Source organism: Gadus chalcogrammus, chromosome 21 (genome assembly GCF_026213295.1).
Source record: "Gadus chalcogrammus isolate NIFS_2021 chromosome 21, NIFS_Gcha_1.0, whole genome shotgun sequence".
Taxonomy (NCBI): Eukaryota; Metazoa; Chordata; class Actinopteri; order Gadiformes; family Gadidae; genus Gadus; species Gadus chalcogrammus.
Genome location: NC_079432.1, coordinates 7,283,245 through 7,299,110, shown reverse-complemented (window position 1 = coordinate 7,299,110; position 15,866 = coordinate 7,283,245). Strand labels below are relative to the sequence as shown.

Genomic DNA, 15,866 nt, shown 5'->3' with positions numbered 1-15,866 from the left:
CTCTCTCTCTCCCTCTCTCTTTCCCTTTCTCTCTCTGCCCCGCTCCCCTTCACTCTCTCTCTCGCAATCTCTCAATCTCTCAGTGGATCTTTTCCTGAAGTGGTTCGGCAGACATGGTCTCTAGGTCTTGCCATCAAGTCGACAGCAACGCCGGTGTAATCTGTGTTATTGTGGGCTATTTTAAGACTTTGCCATGCGAGTACACATCCAAAAAACATTTGTTTGACTGAGATAGCACTGGCTGTCTGTGAGATGACTAGTTGTTCAGTTCTAAAAGCCATAACACTTGTTCCTATCACGTTCTGCCATAATAATATTTATCTAATGATCTGCTCTGTCTGTGTATCTCGGAAAATTGTCACGCAGAGCTAGGCTTTTCATTTTGGGCTTCAGTTCCCAAAATTAAATGATGTCAGTTCTATTTGGATCAACCGCAACTCCATGGCAACGCGAAAAACCACTAGATAAGTAATATTTTCATCTGGATCTCTTGCATTACTGACAATCGACTTTCCCTTTAATATATGTTTTTGCCAAATTCCTGTTTGTTCAGAGCCCAAGGTAATATTGGAAAACCATGGAACCATCACACCAAACAAGTATTTTGTACTAACAGAGATGAAGTATCTTAACGATAATAGGTGTAGTAATGATACACGTGTCATAATTGATATTTTCACAGCGATTTTATTTCTTGTTGCAGCAGTTGAAAGCTGTTAATCAGCCACTGAGAGTGGCAATTATGGTTACTTCCAGAGGGGTGTGAGTGTGTGTGTGTGTGAGTGTGAGTGTGTGTGTGTGTGTGTGTGTGTGTGTGTGTGTGTGTGTGTGTGTGTGTGTGTGTGTGTGTGTGTGTGTGTGTGTGTGTGTGTGTGTGTGTGTGTGTGTGTGAGCTTTGGGTCTGCGTTTGTGTGCCTAGCTGCATGCAAGGGATTTTTTGTGTGTATCTGTGGGTGTATGTGTGTGTGTTTGTGTGGATATGTGTTTGTGTGTGTGTGAGTGAGTGAGAGTGAGAACGAGGTAGAAGGTAACAATTTGCAGTGTGTACAGGTTGTTGCCGATGCATGAGATACAAGCAAACTTTGATCCAAAGGCTGACGCCTGAACCTCCATTCTGCACATATAAAGGCGTTTCAGGGTTTCTGCTTATCTAATCTAAATACCATCTGTCTTGCTTTTCTTCTCTCTCTCTCTCTCTCTCTCTCGCTCTCTCTCTCTCTCTCTCTCTCTCTCTCTCTCTCTCGCTCTCTCGCTCTCCTCTCTGTTTTCCTGTAGCTCCTAACACCTCTGGACGACGACGACACTCGAAAAAGAAGAGAAAACAACCTCCCCTCTCCTCTCTTCTCCCCCCTCCCCTCCTTCCACATCGTCCTGCTCCACCCCGGCCAAGCCCCGCCCCCCCTCCTCTTGAGCAATCAACACCGGGTTTAAAAGATCCTCCTGTTTGTCCGTTTTTTTCCACACTCCTCCCCACCTCCCCCATTTCCCCTTCACCCCTTCAAGCCCCATCATCCTCCCCGTTGCCATGGAGAATCTCAGCGAGCTGCAGAACCCCTTGCTGGACAAGAACAGCAAGCATGTGGTCAACGGCTACGGGGGTGACTTCCCCAACCACCAGTACCAGGAGAACATCATCAATTACTTTGTCAAGGGAGGAGTGGGCGGAGTCGGCGCCGGTGGGAAGGTGAACAACTCTAATATGGTCAGCGGAGGAGGAGGTTGGGCTGGAGGTGGAGGTGGAGGTGGTGGTGGAGGTGGAGGCGGAGGCGTCGGGAAGGTGAACAACTCCATCATGGTCAGAGGAGGAGGAGGAGTAGGTGGAGGTGGAGGGAAGGTGAACAACTCTAACATGCTCAGTGGAGGAGGAGGTGGAGGAGGATGGGGAGATGGAGTCGTCGGGAAGGTGAACAACTCTAACATGCTCAGCGGAGGAGGGGGAGGAGGTGGTGGAGGAGGAGGAGGAGGAGGGGGAGGAGGAGGAGGAGGAGGAGGAGGTGGAGGAGGAGGCAAGACAAAGTCCCAGCAGCTGCTGGACGCCACCTCGCTGCACCTGGCCGTGGAGGCCTTCTACCGGCCCAGCTTCATCCTCTACAAGGAGGACAAGGAGGATAAGGAGGCGGCGGCCCGGGAGCACAAGAGCAGCGAGTGCTGCGAGACCACCTTCACGGAGAAGGGCAAGGCAGGGGAGTCCCCCGCCGCAGAGGAGCCCGGGGCCAAGCTGCTGCTCCTGCAGCAGGCCGAGGACGGCGAGCACGTCAAGATCCAGACTGTCTCCTACGAGGTGGAGGAGGAGGAGTACGTAGAGTATGAGGTGAGAGAGAGACACAGAGAGAGAGAGAGAGAGAGAGAGAGAGAGAGAGAGAGAGAGAGAGAGAGAGAGAGAGGGCGAGGGAGGGAGAGGGAGAGAGGCTGCATTGATGCATATCTTTGCGAAAGTGTGTGTGAGCAAGACAAAGACAAGAGAAGTGAAATGGTGAGTGAGTGTTTACTTGTTCCAAATTATAAAAGAAGGGTCAGGGTGAGGGAGAAAACAATATGTGGTCGAGGTCCTGAAATAACATACTCTCCTAGTGTTGACATAAGGTAGCAGGACTAACTTCTCAAATTAGTGTGGGTGTGGGTGCGTGCGTGAGTTGGCGTGCGTGTGTGTTAATGTGTGTGTGAGTGTCCATGTGTGTATGTGTGTGTGTGTGTGTGTTTGTGTGTGTTTGTGTGTACCCCATCGTGATACCACAGGATTAGGCTTGATTCCTGGATCAGCAGGAGCATCATTTCCATACCAAGCCAACAAATCCCATCTGGTCCACTGACCTTGGCCCCAAACCGAATAGCGCCGGTCAAATCCTCCCATCAGACCTCCCCATCTCTGCCTCACCTAGGGATATTAGCTACGGCGGTGTTGTTGTTATTTGTATCAGCAACACTGCTGTAAAAGGGGCTAAAAGGATGGGGAGAAATGAAATGGCCGATGCAGTGGCCTGGACACGCCGCGTCTAATGGACTGTGTGACACATGTGTCTCTGTTTGCTGAGCCATTTGAAGGCGACGCTCTGTACAGTGTTGAGAGAGCTCATTTACACAATAGTTAGGCGGAGTGTCAGAATGGACAAAACAACAACATGTGTTGGTCAGGGTAAACACTGTATTTATGTTTCCTAGTATCGCCTGGATACATGAAGGGAGGATTACTTGGATATCACATACAGAGCAAAAAGGTTTTGAATGGTAGCACTTTTGTTTGCTGGGCCATGCAAAAAGAACTGTATCTTTGCACGATGACATAAATAACAATACCAACAACAAACAAAAGGCCACAAACACTTCTACTTTTGAACCCAGATTCTGGCCAGTACTGCTGATCCAATCTCTTAATGGTGCTATAGTGTAGCCTTTTGAGTTCAGCGCCTAATAAATCATAGTACATAGTCCTGGAGCCAGCAGTCTTTTGTTGGGAGACTTGTCCGGTCGTTTTAGTCAACGCTTTCTCATTTTCCTCCACCCTAATGGAAAATATGAATCATTGTAAAAGGCTGCAAACATCACATTTTAATTTTACATGATAATGTAGATTGAAACAGCTATTCGCATTTTCCGTGGGCAAGATAATGATTTTCACTTGCAGAGTTAAATATTGAAGAGAATGATAACACAAGGCGTGATTACAGTCATACGTTTTGCTTGCCTGTTTGTCTTTGAAGGGAACTAATGCGTCACAGCCTTTAATTGAGTGTGTGCTATGTTTTCCGATGCTGTTTGGGGGTTAATGTTGTCCCGTTGTTATCATCTGTTTTCCCTTTTTTTATCTTTCGAGCTGATTAAAGAGACAAACGTGCGGGAGTCCCCCCTTTGTACCAATGGTAAGCAATTATGATCCAGTCAAGATAACAAATAAGCCATTAGATTGTCCCTTATTCTAAATCACAAGCGCAATGTCCTACTGCGGCCTTAATTGAACTACATTTTAGAGAATAAAAGCCCCCCCACCATTTCTAATGTGAATCAACTACATTGGATGTATTAATATGCCCCACCTAAAGAGTACGAGTCATTAGTGAAATGAGCTGGCTTACTGCAAAAACAAGGAAATTAGTCAAATGAACTTGGCTGAGTGCAATAACATGACAGGGACTTTAGCAATAGGAGTCTGAATCATCCACCACTCGTAATAAAACATATGAGAACATTGTGCAATGTCTTTAATATATCTCTGGTGAATTACTGTCAATGTTGCTGAGCAAAAGGCCCAAGGCTTTGTGTATTTCACAAATATAATCGTAACTGTCACATAACCTTTCATACCAGGACAAAAACATTCAAGCATCATACTGCTAGTATAATAATTTGATCACAATGTCCACTTTTACAATGTCGAGAGAACTTTGCTATTGTAATTAGTATTAAGTGGTGCAGGTAAAAGAAAGTCACCAGTCTACATATGAAAGAATCAACGGTGCTGCCTGGGGTTATGGTGGTGTGCTGTGGTGGTAGGTCTTTTAATCTCCTGCTATGAACTGTTTTGGAAAAGTGAGCAATGTACGTTGAAAGTTAGAAGCAAGGCTACACATGGTCTATTTTACTAGTGATTCTGTGTTGTTTTTGTACTTGTGTGAGCTAGCTTGCATCCTGTAATGGCATTACCAACCCAAAGGAATGTTGCCCAGGTGTAAAGACTGTTAAAGCCAGGTTAAGCTTCAGGCCGCATCCTTCAAACCCACAATGGACCAATGGCGTTCTTGGTTAGTCCCTCCTTGCCGTCCTACGGTACTATGAAAGGCGTTGCAATACTTTGTGGCAGGATAAACTATCATTTTGGAAGAGTACATGAGGATACAGAAAAAAACATATAATATGTTAGATAACAAGGTTCAATTCTGTATGTGTGTGTCACATAATCAAAAAAATAATTGAAAAGTAACTATTAATAAATAACTATTGAGAATCATTAATACCGAAGAACAGTCAGCTTTCAGCGTTGGACGAGTTTAATGAATAAATACATTTGAAATAAATCCTTAACAGATGCCTAACACCCAACGTAAGTCACTTTGGATCAAAGCTTCTCCTTAATGAGTAATAGTCATGCTAAATCGCTAAAGGATTATGAATATTCATAAAACATTTGTAGGCGTCATGATGTTCTTTAGCCAAGCAAAACATTAAATATTTCATAATATGCCCATCACAGTTTTTGAAGGAATACTTATTGTTACATGAGAATGATAGCTCTAATCCACAATTTATGACTAGCAATAAAAAATAACCCCCTCTGCTCAGTGACAGAAGGAGGCTTAGGTGTATACAGCGTACCGTAAGACACAGAATCCTCAGGATTAAGACATTCTAATTAAAAACACATCAGGAGTGTAATATCTTTGATCAACGATAGTCTTCAAGATCCCTCTGGCATAAACCACAATGCACGATGCATTTATTAACAGAAATAAGAACGACATATTGTGAATATGAATGCGTGGACATCAACAAACATCACCCCTTGACGCCTCATGTCTAATTGAAAGGATTCGTAGGATCCGACAAAAGAAAGCAAAAGAATCGCAACAAAAGCGGGTAAAAAACATTTCCATTGAAGACAATCTTGCGGGCAATCATTCTCCTGATTCCATCATCGGTGTAATATTAATATGTGTCAGGCCTAATGACAGAGGATCATCCACCTCTGATTAGTTCCATGTTTGACATTTCTCATCTGTGACGCTGTGGACTCACTGGAGCATCGGAGGTAATTGCCACATACATCAATTTTTGACGGAAGCGCTAGATAGGATTTGTTTGCAGTAATCAGATTATATGAGGGCAGGGTAGTGTTGTGGTTAGGGCGTCCCGACTGGCAGCCCAAAGGTACTTGGTTTGCTCCCAGACATCCACTATCTGACCTGTAGATATCCTGACTCTTCGTCCCTCTGCAGACCTCTGCATGGATAACCTGTATCAGAACCCACTATGTATTTTATTTTATCGTCTATATTTTTGGTTTCTATTTGGATGTTTCACTTCCGAGGGGATTCAATGGCTCCATTCGCTGAAAATCCTTAGTCTGTTCTTGGTCCATTATGCGTCAGTAGCCTTGCATAGAGCCTAAATCTTTTAGAGGAGAACACGTTTTCGTTTGCATTAGACACAACGATAATAGGCCTTTCTTTTTTCCACACCACTTCCGGTTTTCTCTCTATCTCGCTCGCCCAGTGTTAGCCATTCGAGAGCAACCACTCTCTTCTCTAAGTACTCTTCCAAAAGTACGCCACCAAATTTCCTCTTCTACTTCCCCCCCTCGCCTTATACAAGATATCCAAGGCTAGAAGAGGAGAGAGGCGGCTGTTTTGCCGTGACTAAGTCTGCCCCTCTCCGTATCGCTGCATTTAGAGCCTCCAAATCGGTCTCTAGTGTGAGATACCTCACTGCTTTTGACTCAAGTCTCTACGGATGCGGTTTGAACTCCTAGCCAGAGCTACAGGGCTGTAAGCTACAGCAGAGCCTCAGGACCTAGGGAGAGCCAGTGTTTACAGGTGGGATGTGCCATGACCATGACCAGCCATGACCAGCCATTTCATAAATGTACTCCATAGTCACACTCACAACACACCTGGATGCGTGAGAGTGCAGCCATATGTATGATGGAAGAACCCAGCAAATACAGTATAGTGTGTTGCTTGGTTGAACACATCTGGGGTTGAAATAGATTTAATAGAATAGAATAATAGAAATAGACTTTTGAACAAATAAGCAAATGAACGGCAGTGGCTCTTATTATTTTCATTCTTATGCATGTGAAATGGTATGTTTGTTTCACATTTATAGAGCTAACCCCCCCCCCCCCCCCCCCCTCCTGCGTATAATATGAGTAATTATTAATTTTGTGAAACGGTAAAGCAAAACCTTAAGCAGCTTGTACTGTCAAACTATGGGGATAAATTGTCCAAGTTTTGTCGTGGCTAGACCAGTTTGTTTCCTGCCAACACCAAAGGACTGTGCAGTCCCAGTGAGTACAACCTCTACAAGGGTAGCAGACAGGCATGACAGTCTGTTCTTGGAGACCAAAGACAAACCTCGCTTTTAAGTCAACCTTAAGTTCCGTAAGATCCAACTTGAGAAGCGGGAACTGACAGAAACGACAAAGCTGAAGACAGAAGCTGGCTCGGTCCAAATTGTTGTGACAGTTTGACTTTGAACCTACTTTTTCTTCTTGCATCGTTGCGTTGTCACAATCAAAGTCATGCTGGCTTCTAATTAAATTTGGCTGTGGCTCAACTCAAATAGTTATTGAACTGTTTAATGAGTCAACTTAAGTCAACTTTAAATTTGGCAGTGTCGTTAGTATTGCTTTTTGTGCTAGTGTGTGTAAATTGAGAAAGACTCTTTAAATGTTACAAAACTCCTCTTTCATTCTTTTGGTCATAAAAATGAGCAGAATTTTGAGATGACAAAACTTCCAAAAGAAAACGGCTGATTGTGCTGATTTAAAGCCTATTTCCTATCTGTCCAGTGCAGTACTGTTTGTCTTGCACAAATGGAATGTAAATAATTAAAAAAGTTGGAGCTGTCCCCAAAACTCAACCCTAATTGGCCTATATAAGATTGTCTTTAAATAATTTAAATCTTGTGACCAGCTCTAGTGGTGTTGCAGGGTTTATAATATAACAATGAATGCGGAACCTGAGATTAAACTATATCCATATCCATATATATCCAAAACCTTAAGCAAAGGAAAAACTAAATAAATATGTGTGTATATATATATAATTGTATCTCCGTTCATGTGATACAAAAACATTATGCAAAGTAGTGACTCTGTGACATAAATGTCCTATTAGACAGAAGGACACGGAGGAGGACAGAGCACAGCGAAGCACAACATGTTGACACACAGATGGCCAGAATGCAGGAAGCAGTGACCACAGGAAGTGACACGGGCAGCCCCTGTCAGGAGAGGGGATGTTGTCACTTCAGCCATTCTTTGACAGGAGGCAACAGGTATCATCACAGCACAAACCATTTGTCTGCTGGGGTGATCCTGTGTGTTTTGAGCATTAGCAATTTCCATTTTTTTTTCGTTTTCACCCGCATGAAGAAATCTCTTCTAAATGATTTGATCACGGCACACGGTGCATAGTTTTCCATTCGTCTGCCATCTGTAACACCATCTCCTGTATGTTTGTTCCAATAGAAAGATTTTAATTTGCACATTTTGCAGTGTTTTCGTCTCATTCTCCAAAACAAGGTCGACCACCTTCTCTACAAGAAAACTCATCCAACCTTTAAAAGAAAACGTATTTTATCATTGGCTGCCGACTCTCCTTCACTGCCATTGATGATTGGAAGGATATACATGCTCTGTAAATCTGTAGGGGCCAACTGAGGTTCTCCCATGGATCTGCCCTTGGATTCCTTCGATGAATCAGAAATGGGGTTGTGCTTTGCCCCGCTGAGCACGCACCATACCCAATCCTGAATAGTGGCCGTGGTGGAGCCAGGATAAAAATCCCAGCCGCCTTCCAGTGAAATCCATCGGCGGTATTCCAATTCTCATTTACCAGGAAATGACACAGATATCTCCTGGATCATTTCAATTCAGCGTCCCTGTGGCTTTGCCTGCCAGGTTTCAAAGCCTGCTTTTTTTTTTCTTAGAAGTAACGGATCGTACAAAATGTGTATATATTTATATATCCATATACATGTGTGTGTGTGTGTGCGTGTGTGTGTGTGTGTATGTATGCATGCATGTGTACATTTACATAAACATGTATTTACGGGGCATTTAGCAGACGCTTTTGTCCAAAGCGATACACACACTCATAAACGGTGGCATCAACCATGTAAGGTGACAGCCAGGTCGTCGGGAGAAGTTAGGGTTTGGTGTCTTGCTCAGGGACACCCTCGACACTATATATACAGAACATATACTGTATGTATGTAGACACTATATATAGTGTTGAGAGATATATATATATATATATATATATATATATATATGTGTGTATATATATGTATATATATATGTGTGTGTGTATATATATATATATATATATATATATATATGTGTGTCTGTGTGTGTGTTTCAGAATGGATTTTCAACTCTATGAAACAGAAAGCATTAGGAAGTCTTTAGTGATAGGCCAGTCTTTCAACAACGTGTAATTTTCAATTTTTTACAGCTTTTTTTCTCACAAGATGACAAGAATACTAACAATCTCAACATCATACATACCAAATTACATTACTTGTCACCATTTTACACAAAATTATCTCAGCTATTATTCATGAGACGGTTTTCACACCACATTTAGTCTTGGTACGATGAGAGACGTAGGGGTATTTTCTTTCCTTATTTTTTCCTGAGCACGTACGCCAGTTGCAATTTGTGATGTGTGAGTTTGGCTTATTAGTCATTCATCCATGGCCGAATCCCGCACTACACTTCTTCAATTCACAGAACACGCTAAATCTGCCAATATTTCCCCTCAAGTTAGCCAACCATGGATTACCCCAATAAATGATTTGGACCAAACCCAGAAGCCAAACTACACTGGCAGGCAGTCTAGTACTATTTTAATTATGTTTCAACACAAAACAACACAATATAAACATTGCATTCGGAGAAATGACAATTAAAATGAGTTTTGCTTCCCCACAGCTTTCCCTTCTGAATGATTACATGTGAGCCCTTTTTCAAAAGCACACTGGGGGAGAGTACGTGTGCAAAACCATTACAGGCTTTTGTGTTGTCTCTTCTGTTCTATCTGTATTTTTCTTCGTCCATGTACTAGTTGATGGTGTCGCTGGGTTATTATGATTCATCCACGGCTCCCAATACGACTTTGTTTGGCCTCTAGGGTTTTCCTCCACTTCCTTTTTGATTCACATCACCGGGCTGACAGAGAAAGAGCGGCAAACTTTTCACGCCATAAAAAGAACCCTGCCTGCGGCTTTTTCTTTTCATCTCTTTCGCTGCGGTCTCCGAGCCCTAGTCGGTCTCCCTCCATTAGCTTTGTCACCCAGTCATCAGGTGTGAATATGTTAACGCGGCGCCGTCTCGCTCCTCCGCAATCTTCCACTACACGGCCGTAGCCACGGGCTAATCAATTTACCTGTACAGCCACGGATGGTAGCCACTTCAGGCTAATGCTGTGCTACTGCCGTCGCACCCCAACACACACACACACACACACACACACACACACACACACACACACACACACACACACACACACACACACACACACACATATCTCCGCCCGAGTACGTGACAGACAGCGGTTCACACTCTGCCGCACGTTCAGTTCAGCATAACCTCGCTATAGTTTGTGGTGTTTGTTGATCCCCAGAGCGCACTACTTTCTGGGTGGCTCTCAGGCTCATAATCCGCGATGCCTTGCAGTGAGGGGATAACACAAGCAATAAAATCCAACAACAAACAAACAGGAAACGAGATCATGCTGTGTTTCGGGTTTGCATTGTATTCCAGTTTGTCTGGAACAGGCTGTACTTTGATGCTGCTTTACTTTTGTTTTGTATGCGTGTTGTGTGTATAATTGGTGGGGGGGGGGGGGGGGGGAGGGGCGGGGGGAGGGTGGGAGGGGGAGGGGCAGACTGTTGCACGATGACATTAAACAAGTAGTGTGTAGTTGTAACTCGTAGAAGGGGACGTGGCTTTGAGTTAAATAGTGCACTCTGATACAGAGTGTGTGTTTACTCACAGATGTCGGTACCAGGGGGAAGGCTTAAATCAGCATTTTAATGAAGACAAAACCATCTGGAGTCGCCTCCTACAACATAAATTAGGACGCATGCCGTGTCTGTTTTCATGTGTTCGTTTTCCTTCCAATTTTCGACTCAAGCGTTTGTGTGTGTGTGTGTGTGTGTGCGTGTGTCTTTGTATGTGGTTGCATGTTAACAAGGTGTTAGGTCTCAGGCACGGAGATACATACTGGGGGGGTTTCCACAGAACAGCATCTATTAAAACAGGTCACTCTCCAGAAGATAGCATAGATCCATGTGGAAGACCCCCCCGCCAGGTGGAGGGACTGTGGGGTAGGGAGGGACTAGCGGAGAGAGACACTTGTTTAAACAGCCACCTGTTACTTCTCTCCAATTTAATAAGGGTCAGGTTTTGTCCCCGAAGACAGAGGAAGTAATAGAAAGATAATCTTCCCCCTAGCTGTGTTATCTTACATATGACGGTTGGGATGGAATTTCCTTCCAGACCCTCATCGTCACTGACTACTCCCGATATCTCCCAGCCACACCAGTTTGCTCTCTGATGCTGAACCATCTCTGACATTTGGGGCAATTTCCCACCATAACTGGCCGTGCCTATAAAACTTACATCCCATAATAAAACAGGTGATTCCTCCTAAAATATATGGCGGCGAGTTAGGAGAGTAATGTATCGCGACGGGGCGCCGAGCCCTGGAGATAACGCTCTGTATGATTCACTGTCTGACCAAGGTCGCTCCGGCAGGCTAACCACACCTACGCCGTGCCTAGCAGCCCACCCCGGGATCACATCCGGAGTTATAAACGGCGCCGTAAAGCATCGTGTTTTAAAACCCACCGTCTCCGTCCGTCGCTGAGGCAGGCACCAAATCACATGGCCGCGGATGAATGAAATAACACTGACAACTATGATAGTGTGTGTGAGTGTGTGTGTGTGGTGGTTATGTGTCGTGTGTGTGCGTGTTTGTGTATGAGTTGGTCTGTGTGTGTGTTGGTCTGTGTGTGTGTGTGTGTGTGTGTGTGTGTGTGTGTGTGTGTGTGTGTGTGTGTGTGTGTGTGTGTGTGTGTGTGTGTGTGTGTGTGTGTGTGTGTGTGTGTGTGTGTGTGTGTGCCGGTACGAAGGACCTGCCCTGGCATAACTTAACATAACGATCAGGAGCATAAGATGCGTGGGCGGTGGGGCGCACGGATAAGGGGGGTGTGGGGGTCGAGTCGTGGTCCGATGGGACTCGGCATCATAGACCTTTGGTAGAGGCCGACCATTAGCTGGGGAGTGGACGGTTAAGAGGCCACTGATTCCACAGACTTCGATCGGACTGAGCGGATGGCCTTTTGAGAGGAGGCCTCTCTCCGCTGCACGTCTTCGAATGAGCATCACGCCTCGCCTCACCTCGCGAGGCCATCCATAGGCGCATCACGTTTTAGTCTCACAGGGAAGATCATCCGGTTCTCGGCTAGGCTGGAATTGATTGTCCAAATACGGGCGTGCTTGCCCTCACGTGGTTGAAAACACTCTGGGCCAATCGGAGATGATCGCTGCTCTCTCGTCGCGCTCTCTTCTTTGGATTTTCGTCCCTTCATTCATGAAGCGTCAGGACTTCATTCTGAACAGCGCCCTTCTCCCCGGGCCATACGTTGCACGCGGACCCTGCCTATTGATTTCTGAGGTGGTGTCTCTGTGAAGAAAACCACCAGCGACGGATGAATGGAAATATTCCTACGGGCGTCTTTATGGAATACTACGGGACGTGTTGTCTTGGCGACTTACAAGGAAATACCTGCATTTTTTTCCCTCAGTAGTTAAAAACATGCAGAACAAATCTAAACAAAACAGCTGAACTCTGTGTGTAGAAAAATAATTTACGCTGTATTTCATGCCATTTCTACATCAGTTTTATAAATGCATGTTTGCATAATTGTCCTTTGAATTAGCATAATTTACTTTTTAGCATAATTCGTTTTAATGGCAAGTCCTTAACTTGCTCAGGTTGTAGATTGGCTTGGCTTTCCCTTATCCTCCAGCGTATGGTTTGAGACCTCAGTGGCTGTGTTTGACCCCAAGTAAAACAGGGTCACCCCTGTCATAGTGAGAATTCTAATTCACCAACTAACTGTCTCGAAACACGCAGATAGAGTCTCATTTAGGAAGGCAGAGCTTACTCTCCAGCTTCGCAGCCTTCTGACAGAGGATGCACACACACTCACAGACATGCACATGCACAAGCACGCGCACATGCACATGCACATGCACATGCACACGCCACACACACACAATTTCCCTGAAATGCTTTATTTCCCCATATATTATTTGGGCCAGGGCAGCACACATTCTGTAATGTACTTTCAATGGAAATGCTTCCCTTCAAATGCAAGGGGAAAGGTTAAAGATTCAAACATATTGCAGTAAAATGACTACTGCTACTACTGCAACTACTACTGAATACTACTGAATAGGCCTACTACTATTCGACTTCAACAACGACGACTACTACTACTACTAATAATACTATTTAATCATGTTAATTATGATTATACTCATCTTGTTTATAAATCATTCACTCCATAATCAGCAGAACAAATGTCTGTTATTTCTGACCGGAGTACTGCAGCACCACGTCCACGCTGACGCACACATCACACCAACCATTTTACCAACAACACAAATGATAATCATAATAATGACCGAATACAAAGCGCGCCGCGCAGGCTTGGAGGACACAACGGCCATGGACACAAAAAATTGGAATGGGAGCGGAAGGGGCCGCGCATCCTTCAAGCTTTTGGGAGGAAATTTGGCGACAAATAAATTACACACGGCCTCTTCCTGGACGTGCTGTCGTGCCGCGGTGGTGAAACCATCCATTTGCCGACCGTCAGTTGTCAGCGCGGTTGCCCCCGGTGACAGGAGGCACACCCCCGACAGGCGCGCTCACTGGCAGCCGTCGACGGCGGCGCACGTTGCCATTGGGACCTCCGGCCCGGGATTGGTTAGAAACACGCAGAACAAAGGAAATATGTATTAGAACCATTACATGAAGGAATAATTCAAGAACGGTTTAATGGTTCGTTTCCATAATCCAAAAAACATCCCCAAGCTTGTTTTTCTTCCAAGTTGTGGTTTTATTTTTTGTTATTTTTCCATCGGCAAGGAGGTGTACGTGTGAGTTTGTAATATTTGGCTGGTACAATAATTGGAGTAATAGCAGATAATGGTGTTATTATGTTGTAGCTTGTTATTGCTTACAACGTTTACTTTGGCACATATCTGGTTATGAACATAATTGGATTTGAGGTTTTGTATATAATTGGACTTATTTATTATTTATTTATTCTGTTATATTATTACCCCCCTGAAGTGCATATTGCTTATTAGTATATGTCTCTATATCTACAGTATATATCATATTTTTAGAATCATTTTCACAAAATAGGTAGTTACCAGTGAATGTCCATATCAAGTCTGACTGTGTGTTGTTCAGTGCATCTGACTAAACAAGACATGAACTTGAACTTGAACGTGCATGGATTGTCCATTTGTGACACACTGGCTGCAGGAGCGCGGTGGGTTTTCGGTTTTCATGGGCTTCAGGCCATCCCTAACCTTTAAGCCGATTTTCGATGACCTGACACTCACACCTGACCAGGCCAACATCATGATCCTTCTGCCGCTGTGTCAGGTGCACTGGCCGCTGGCCCGTAACACAGCTTCCCTCTGTCTCATTGGTCAGAATATGTTGAATTCCGTAGGTTTAGTCCCTCAAATTAGTCAGATGTTGTATGTACCAGCTTCCATCCTACTCATTGGACGGAATATAGTACGTTCCATGGGATTAGCCACTCTTATTAGTTGGATTTGTTTTATTGCAATAGACCGTCTAATTGGTTGGATGTTTGTTTGTATTTAACACGCGTACATATAATAGAAAAGTGTTTGGACCATTGCATTCGTGTTCCAAGACAGCGTAAATACAATGATGGTAATATCCTCTAGGCATAGCCAAGCAGAGTTGACAGTGGAAATTAAGTAGTATAATTATGTATTGCAACCGTATACCTCTATCTCAGTCTTCCAACATTGAATGGGTTAACCCAGTTTCAATTGATACGTGACATTTGGTTCGTTCCAAACACAATCTCAGATCCAGCAGTCCTATTCGCAGAACTTCTGGTAGGAGACGGCGCAGAGCCTAATAAACAAAAAGCTTAATCATTGGAAACCTTTACAGACACCTTCTCTAAGAAAGTCAGTGTCCGGGCAGGACGTTTCATCTTGACTTCCCCCAAGAAAACGTAACTAGTGCTGGCTGACTTTGTGGTTTCCGTTACGCCATTTACATCCACACGGATCCACACCTCCAGCCGCATTGAAGCGAAAGAAAGTGTAACCCCATCCCAAATTAGATTTGTTCAGCCTAAGACTCTAGATAACTCTAAGTCACACCCAAACGTGTGTGACTCTGAGCCTCCTCCAGTTCCCAACAGATGCCGTCTTCCCCACAGACACACTATAGCTCAATGCTTCCAGGGCTAACACTCCCTACTTCATGTAGACGCCTTGTTCTTTTCATTTGCCGCACAGCTTCAGGCGATGGCAGTGTGTGCATTCCCCTTCCTAACATTGTAATTGTCTCCCCTCTCTCCCTCCCGACACTCCACGGTTTTGACGCCCGGCCAATATTTCCTACGCCTCCATTTCCTCATTGTTGTCTGTGTTCCCCCTTCGCTCTAAACCCGTGCTATCCCCCCCTAGCGTAATCCCTTACAGATGTTTGCTGATTAATGGCTTTCAACGGGGAAAGAAAACGTGTTGTCATAACATAACAAGCGCATCTCGCTACGGACGAGAACTCTGCAATGATTAGTCTGCCTTTTGTTGTCAAGACTATGAACCGTATACGTGTGTGTGTGTATGTGTGTGTGTGTGTGTGTGTGTGTGTGTGTGCGTGTGTGTGTGTGTGTGTGTGTGCGTGTGTGTGTGTGTGTGTGTGTGTGTGTGTGTGTGTGTGTGTTTGTACATGCGTATGTGTGTGCGTGTGTGTGTGTGTGTGTGTGTGTGTGTGTGTGTGTGTGTGTGTGTGTGTGTGTGTGTGTGTGTTAGTGCGTGTGCATGTGCGGGCGCCAATGTGTGTGTGTCC

At 44.6% G+C, this 15,866-nt stretch overlaps 1 protein-coding gene across 1 annotated transcript in view; it reads left to right on the top strand.

Moving 5' to 3' along the window:
* Positions 1–15,866, top strand: part of syndig1l (synapse differentiation inducing 1-like) — a 32,440-nt gene that overhangs the window by 6,362 nt on the left and 10,212 nt on the right. Inside the window, exons 2-4 of the mRNA XM_056581605.1 lie at positions 1,276–1,676; positions 1,809–1,868; positions 1,995–2,311. Of these exons, the coding sequence (XP_056437580.1) occupies positions 1,526–1,676; positions 1,809–1,868; positions 1,995–2,311 (528 nt within the window). The 5' untranslated portion in view covers positions 1,276–1,525. The remainder of the gene's footprint in view (positions 1–1,275; positions 1,677–1,808; positions 1,869–1,994; positions 2,312–15,866) is intronic.